Below are 8,295 nucleotides of genomic sequence, written 5' to 3' on the forward strand. Positions count from 1 at the left end.
TTTCTACGGTTGAGGCCAAATATATTGCTGGTGGTGCTTGTTGTACTCAGTTACTGTGGATGAAGCAGATTCCTCTGCATTGTGATATTGAGAGTGCCATCAAAAGTGCACACAATCCTGTGCAGCATTCTCGCACGAAGCACATTTCCATCAGACATCATTAAGCCTCTCGACGAGAAAAGATTGTTATCAATCACGTGGCTCGAGAGGACATTGTTATGAATCACGTCAAGACCGAAGACAATCTAGATGATATATTCACCAAGCCTCTCGACAAGAAAAGATTCTGCGCGTTACTGTCTGAGCTAAATATCCTGGACTTTGCAAACATGCAGTAAGATGGTCTCGGCACCAATGCTAACACTTCCACATCTTAGAAGGAATGGGTGCATAACACTCGAAGAGTCTGAAACTTTCGACAAAGTGAATGTTTCTTTCTGAGAGTGAATACATTAACGAAGAACTAGACTAACAGGGTACCACTATAATTGTGCGACGCTTGGGGTCATACAGTTCTTATGCGGTGAGTTATGCCACCACAATTTTCTTTCGTTGGATTTCTTTTCAATTCGATGGATTTGGTTTATGTCCGAATGCATTTCTCTCATAGCTATTTGTTCATGTGTTTGTGTTTCTTCCTGAGTGGAATGCCTAGGACCCTGTTTTCTCTCTGATCTATCTCTCCTAGTCTATGTTGTTCCATTACAAATGCTCAATTTGATCTGGAACGAAACTTATCTGGTGTCCTTGACCATGATTAAGATTCGGTCCGAACATTAATCTGTTTTGGCGAAAGCCATCCAAAATTTGGGGTTTCCTGCCCAAGTCAGGACCACGATCTTTGACGGTTGCCACGTGCAACATATCAACTGCCAGTTCATTCCATCCGTTCAATCGCAATCGTCTCTGTCTTGAGACCGTCCGATCAAAATCCTCAGCGTGCGGTTATTTCCATTCGCCTATATATAGACTGCATCGCTTCCTTCTTCTTCCTTTACTCAATTTCTCCTTGCTCTCTCTCTCTCCACCGAAACCCTCATCGTAGTGCTCCACCTTGAGCTCGACGCCAATGACCCCTTCACCGCTTAACTGTCGGAAAGAGGTCACCAGAGTCATTCCACGCCGCCTCGGGACATCTTCTTCCTCGCGCCGCCATAGTTGTTGCACATCACCGAGCTAGGGTGTATGTAGTTCGTACTCGAACTTCCATCCATCATGATTCGAGTTCGTTCGCGGTTAATTTTCTCTGATTTTACCGCATATCATAGATTTAAGTTTTTACCATCTGACCTCGTGTCCAAAATGGTCATTTCCCATCTAGGAAGGCTGCGACTATAAATAGCCACCCCGCGTCGGCTTTGTCTAGTGGCTGCTCTGTTTGATTCTGAGAAGATTGTTGAGCAACTCATTCTCTGAGCGATTTGAGTTTAAAATCCACTGAGAGAAAAACCCATAGAGCCGAAGAATTAGATAGTGGTCAGCATCACAGGAATCTAAGTTTAGTACGCTCCGCCTATTAGTCTTGAGAGCTGCAAACTCTCTAGACGGTTAGGTGTCAATTTCTTCAGAGACCAAGAGTAATTGTGATTCTCGAAGAACAAGTCTGTGAAGGTTAGGAGATCGCCTTCAAGTATCTACCACAAGTGATTGGCACTAGTTGACGAATCGATTATCGATGAGAATAGGTGAAGAGAGTTTATCTTCCGTGTTAAGTCACAGCCCCTCCAACCAGACATAGTCCTTGTACAAAAGGACGAACTGGTCACACAAATACCTTGTCGCCATCGAGCATCTTCGGTTACCTTTGTTACTCATTCCATTCATGTAATTTACTTCGATGCATGCATTAGTTTCCCTTCGGCGCTCTGATGTAGTTCTTCGTAGTTTACTACTCACTTATTTCGCTGCTGGGTTTTGAGAGATTTAAGTTTTTCGAAGAAAATTTATAACTCCCATTCACCGCCCCCCCCCCCTCGATCCTGGTAGACATACTTCGTTCCTACAGGAATAGGAACCCCTCAAAAATAAAGTACATGACTAGGAGGTCTCGTAAACGAGAGGGCAACATCTGACGGATCCTATTCCATGCGCTAGTCAGGGGATAGCTACCAACGCGCACCCCCGCCCGCATTAATGTGCCGCCCGTTAGTCATTTTTGCCTTTATTTTTCTCCATTCCAATTCACCTTTTCTCTATGTTTTCTTTTTCCTTTATGTTTTCTATTTTCTTTTTCTCATTCACGAACTTCTCCAAATCATGAACATTTTTCAAATTGATAAACTTTTCCAAAAAATGTGAAATGTTTTCATATTCGTGACCTTTTATGAAAATCAAGAACAATATTCAAAATAATAAGCGTGACATAGCAATTGCAGGCTTTTCTAGGGGCCAGCCTAGCTAGACTTGAAAGAAGTCCATATTTCACCCCCAATTGTGACCCGATGGACGAATACCCCTTTGAACTCTGATTTGGTATGATTTTAACCCTAAAATCTTCAAAACCGGATAAATGCCCCCAAAGTTGTTTTGCTGCTGGTTTTAGAAGATGAGTAGTCATTGGCACTTTTAACGTGGCACCTACAGCTTGTTATTGGTTCCACCGGACCAGTCACTCCATCCCTTAGCCGCAGTGGACCAGCACAGTCGATCCATCAGCGAATGGCGACGAGGATGCGTGCGCACCCATCGGATCTCGCCGCCGGGCCCCCAGCGAGTCTTGCCGGCGGGAGCACCGCATTGGATGGTCACGGGCGGTAGCTGCTGGCAAAGTGCCCCGAGCACCACTACAGGCGCCCTTGACGCAGCCCACCTCCATGTGCCGCACAGGCACACTGTTGTCGCTCCATGTTCTTGGGTCGCTGTTTTCGTAGATACAGTAGCAGAGTTTGTGTGAGCATAATAGTAGAGTTTACAAAATACAGTAAAATCAGGGCATTAGGCACCGATCAGGCTGAAGCCTAGCATCATTTAGACAACGTATGAGTTAAGTGAAATAAAATCCAGACAAAGTGTTGAAAGTAATCAAAATGTAATATATGTTTTCTTCTGCTAAACTTCATACTGCTTGTAAGAAAAATATGAGTATAACCAACTTGTCTTGCTCTGTTTTCACGGTTCAGTGTTTCTAAATGTACTCAAGACCTTACCTAAATATCAAGTCCACAACTTAATACAATACCGGTACCCATTTCCATCAATATGGACAATGCTAACATAAGCAGAACAGAACGTGACTAAGCGACAATGAATGCACCATCTTTAGGACATAATTCACACATCATCGGGTCATCATCATCAGACCATTTCAGTTCAAACATTTGAACTCCAAAGTCTGAAATTATGTCCTCATCCTGCAGAGAATTGAGTCCCTGTAAAAGCAGCAGTCCCCCCCCCCTCACGAGTAGTACTTCTACTCGGCCGCAGAAATATAGAAAATACAGTAAAAGGAACACGATTTGCTCTCTAGTATACATCACATCTGCATGATCCATCAAACTAATCACATGTATATGGAGTATATCCAACAGCTCATGGCGTTGCTAACACACTCGTCAAGGCATCCCTTAATGAAACAAACACACATCATGGCGTCACTTATGGGTGTCCTCTCCGCACAATGAACAAAACATGGCATGGAAGAAAGGCTCTACGAAAACCCTATATTGTGCACCCTGGTAGCCCTACAAAACAAAGGAGGCAGGACAAAAAATGTGGGGCACTAGGTTCGCATTATGTAGCTCCGTCCATGGCTTCAATCAGATTGTGAATTAGTGCCCCGATCATGAGCTGTGCCGGCGGCGACGGCGACTGGCGAGAAGCGGCCCAAGGAGGTGAAATGACCAGGAGATTCGACTTGGCGACCAGGGTAAAGCGACACAACCAAACCATGCCATGTGAGCACCCTTTAACGGGGAAACCGCCTAAAATCAGCATCAAAACCACTCAAGGGGGACATTTACCCGGTTTTGGAGATTTGAGGGTCAAAATCATACCAAATTGGAGTTCAGGGGGTATTCGTCCATCACACTACATTTGGTTTTTTTTTTTCGAGACAACACTACATTTTGGGGTTTTTTTTTTTTTGAGACAAACTACATTTTGGGGTGAAATATGGACTTCTTCCGCTAGACTTTAGGCCAGGCAAAGCCCATCACTTCGGTAACAAAGCCCAAGTTGAAAGTCACTAGCGGCCAGAGCCCTCCTTTTGTCTGTTCTAAGAAAAAGAAAAAGCCCTTCTCACCTGTTGCGTGGTTTCCCCAAGTCGCTCTCGCCGATGGATCGATTCCGGCCTCTCAGGCGGATCCAGGTGGAGCCCGAGCGCGCTGACCCGCCCCCTCCCCCGCCGGCGGTGGCAATCGGCGAAGCGGCGGAAATGGTTCCCGCGGCCGGGATGCTCATGGGTGCCAAGGTGCGGCGCCGCGCGGCCGTCTACCGCGACTGCAAGGGCGACTACATCGGCGTGCACAGCGACCCGTGCCTGGCCAAGATCCTGTCCAAGCAAGGTGCCGTGCCTCTCTTTCTGCACCATTGATTATTTCCGAGTAGTATACTTTGAGTGTGGTCTTGTTGGAGATCGACTGATTCGGTTCGTGGTAGTCTTCTGAAATGGATCCGGTGCGTTCGGTAGTCCCCATGTGAATTTACCCGGTGTGAATTGCGCTAACTTGAATGGTCAAATCACATCTTGGGTTGTCTGAACTTGGCGAGTTTAGCCCGGTAGCAGAGCGATTGGATCAAATATTTTATGTGTATCTTTGTATGATATAATAAAGGGACTAGAGTTCTACTGCATTTTATGTCTTTTTCTTAGTGTCCTACTCCCTCTGTGAAATATAAGAGTGTTTAATCACTAAAATAGTGATCTAAACGCTCTTATATTTCTTTACGGAGGGAGTACTTGTCAGTTCTGCCATTACTGCATTGACAGGTGGTGGGGTGCAACATGCTCCCTCCGTCCGGAAATACTTGTTGGACAAATGGATGTATCTAGATGTATTTTAGTTGTAGATACATCTATTTTTATCCATTTCTCCGACAAGTATTTTGGGACGGAGGGAGTAGTAACTAATGGTATCTTCTCTATGCATTCTTGAATATTAAGTATTCCCTCCGTTCTTAAATGTAAGTGTTTTTAGAGATTTCAATATGAACTACATACGGATGTATATAGACATATTCGAGAGTGTAGATTCACTCATTTTGCTCCGTATGTAGTCCATATTGAAATCTCTAAAGAGACTTGTATTTAGGAACGGAGGGAGTACTGATCTAGCGCATTATCGTATGCTCCTAGCTGTGTAAGTCTGAAAGAGTATGCACCATATGTATGGCCATTGTTGGTTGTCGCTAGCAAGTGTCCTGTTCGTGGACAACACCGCGAGCATTCGGTACCGCATAACCTCAGTCCGTAAGCATGTAAGGTGATCCTTGGTATATTGCAGGGGATAACAAAGTTCTATTTGCGGACAAGGTGTTGAAGTTCACTCAGTCAGGAAAGATGAAAAGGCGCATCCTTGTGATCACAGACTTTGCTCTCTACCTTGTCGACCCTGATGCTGATATATTGAAGAGAAGAATAGCACTTGCAGCTGTTGATAAGCTATGTATAAGCAAGCTCAGTGATAACTTCTTCGCAATCATTGTGCCGACCGAGTATGATTGTTTAATGGCCAGCACTAGAAAGAAAGAAATTGTTGATGTTATAGTTAAGGCTATCAAGAGCACATCTGAGTATGAACCTGAGGTGGCTTCCTCTAACAGGTAAAAGTTTTCTTATTAAGCTTACACATTGCTTCCTGTAACCATAACGGTTAGTTTGTACATTTGTGTCTCACACTTTTGCCCAAGGCTTCATGTTAATAATTGCACCTGGCCCAAGGCTTTGATTCAAAATCTTAGATGTCTGCAAACATCTACTGCTTTTAGTGGTGTGCTAGTCCAGTTCTTCAATGCTGTCTTTCTGCAGGTTTGAGTACCATGCTGCTGCCGAAGTGATTAAAGAAGTTGAATTTGAAGAAGCTGATGGTACGTATTATTGCTGACATTGCAGTATATTGCACAATGTGTTATGAGCATGCCCTTCGTTTTATCATTATTAAGGGTGGCTGAGACATTTAGTAGGTTTCATGGGACAAGCTACCGTTTCCATTGATTCTTGATTGATTAACCTAATCTATATCTCTTCTCTATTACACAAGAAGTGTAAAATGCATTCTTTTAATTGCCATTGCTCCTACTAACAACTACTTCCTCCGTTCCAAAATAAGTGTCTCAACTTTGTACCAATGACACTTATTTTGGGACGGAGGGAGTATATTGAAATGTTTTGCTCGATGGATTCTCATGTTCTGCAATTCCCAATCCAGGAAGCGTTAAAACTAGGATCACCCTCAAGGAGAAGCCATGATTCAGAATCATTTTGGTAGCTCCCTGTACAATGTATAGCTCTTGTAATCTCGGTGGATTCTTATATTCACTTTGTGCCCCAAAGTTGAAAGACGCACTATTCTTTTGTTGTATACTGCATTCTATTTTCTTGCTTTTGTACCTGGAAGATGTGACCTGCCATTTTGAGGACCCATGGTCGAATCTATGGAATCTTGGTGTTATCATGACACTTTATACTACTGTGGATTTTCTGTTATCATGCCATATTTGGAGAATATAACTTTTTTGTGTGTGTGATGAATATAACACGTCGAGCTAGCCCGTCGTGCGCTACATATACAACCATCTTCCTAGTTTTTTTTTTTGACTGCAAATAGACTTTATTTCTCAAATAATATACATGTCATTTACAAGCAGATGAGAAATAAAATCAGGGATCTCATCATCCCAAGAACTCGAGGATCTAGTAGTAAAAGAGTTCTTTGCTAATTCATCTGCCACCTGATTGGCCTCTCTATAGCAATGTTTGAAGGATATGGACGCAAAGTCCATCATAAATTGTTTACACTCTGTGATGATAGCTACCTTCGGGCCTAAATAATCATCAACTTGGTTCAGCGAGTCCACTGCGAACGAACAATCTGATTCAATTTCTATGTTGTTGCATCCAATGTGAGTTGCCAAGTATATCCCGTTTTTGATGGCAGTTAGCTCAGCTGAGTCAACTCCACTGATGTTTGGAACAAACCAACTTGCTGCAGCAATAAAATCACCCCGGTCGTCCCGAGCCACAACAGCACAAGCACCTGAAAGTGTTTCATACTGAAAGGAAGCATCAACATTTATCTTCACGATCCCATATCTCGGTTTCCTCCACATGTGGTCATTCTTCCTTATTGGTCCTTTGGGTATAGTTGACATGAGGTAATTTGTCGCCAAAACCTTGATGGCTACTGCAGTTTTTTCTGGCGTTTAGACTTTGACTCCCTTTACTATCTGTCGGCGCTGCCACCATATATACCATGCTGCTACAACAGCAAGCTCCGCCGTTGGTACCTCCGCATCATTGCCCTGAAGCTTTGATAAAATTTCCATCGTAATAGATCCTGATCTGTCCTCGGCGACAGCTTTCCGTATGACTTGTAGCAAGCCCAGCCGCTCCCAAACATCCGTCGCTCGTCGGCACCTAAATAAGCAGTGTTGAATGTCTTCCGCTCCGACTAAACAAACTGGACATTGAGCTGAGCATGAAATGTGTCGGCTTGCTAATACACCAAAGCATGGGAGGGCGCCATGCAAAACTTTCCATGCAAAATGTTTTATCTTCCCTGCTATTTTCAGCTTCCACATATCCTTCCAAACCGAGTTTATATTTTCTGTACCTTGCCCATCAGCTCGCACCCACTGTGCCCCATGTTAATGTTCAAACTCCTTATGATAAGCCGATCGCACGGAAAACGTGCCTGATCGTGTATAGTTCCAAGCCACAAAGTCTTTCGTCAAGTGATAATACCATCTTCTGAGAAGGCTGGGAGTAGTATGTACTAGGGAAAATGGAATATTAATTAAGGAGCTTAGAGTATATAGGAGCGGCCCAACTAGCCCGCCAACAAAAATGGCATCAATCGCGCCTCACTCTTTATGAGCTTTAGAATGAAGAACAGTGGCGTCGATTTTTTTTGAGACTCTAGCGTTCCTCTCATTCCAGCCCTTACATGTTGGTTCATCAAGCGCTCATTGGGCCACCGAGAGTTGAGAGATGAAATACCTGCAAAGCGTATACTGTTGCTGATAGCTGTACCCTTGTGGCTACGTCACGTGGGACGTCAGGTTCTGTTTATTTAGCGCATAATTAATCCAGCCACGGATCAGGTAATCTGAAGAAGAAGAATAATCCGAGTGCGTGCA

The 8,295-nt window shown here is 43.9% G+C and overlaps 1 protein-coding gene across 1 annotated transcript; it reads left to right on the top strand.

Moving 5' to 3' along the window:
* The first annotated feature begins 4,198 nt into the window (after positions 1–4,198).
* LOC123070163 (myosin IC heavy chain) lies at positions 4,199–6,643 on the top strand. The gene is made up of 4 exons (XM_044493198.1): positions 4,199–4,502; positions 5,442–5,760; positions 5,966–6,024; positions 6,366–6,643. Exons 1-4 carry the CDS (start codon positions 4,274–4,276, stop codon positions 6,404–6,406), a joined length of 648 nt encoding a protein of 215 aa, XP_044349133.1. The 5' UTR covers positions 4,199–4,273; the 3' UTR covers positions 6,407–6,643.
* The last annotated feature ends 1,652 nt before the right edge of the window (positions 6,644–8,295 follow it).

Source organism: Triticum aestivum, chromosome 3B, assembly GCF_018294505.1.
Source record: "Triticum aestivum cultivar Chinese Spring chromosome 3B, IWGSC CS RefSeq v2.1, whole genome shotgun sequence".
In the NCBI taxonomy this organism is placed as follows: domain Eukaryota; kingdom Viridiplantae; phylum Streptophyta; class Magnoliopsida; order Poales; family Poaceae; genus Triticum; species Triticum aestivum.

Excerpts from the sequence above, each read along its gene's own strand:
- LOC123070163 (XM_044493198.1), top strand. The coding sequence starts at position 4,274 with ATGGATCGATTCCGGCCTCTCAGGCGGATCCAGGTGGAGCCCGAGCGC. Across the intron at positions 5,761-5,965 it reads GAGGTGGCTTCCTCTAACAG|GTTTGAGTACCATGCTGCTG; the intron begins GTAAAAGTTTTC and ends GTCTTTCTGCAG. Across the intron at positions 6,025-6,365 it reads TGAATTTGAAGAAGCTGATG|GAAGCGTTAAAACTAGGATC; the intron begins GTACGTATTATT and ends TTCCCAATCCAG.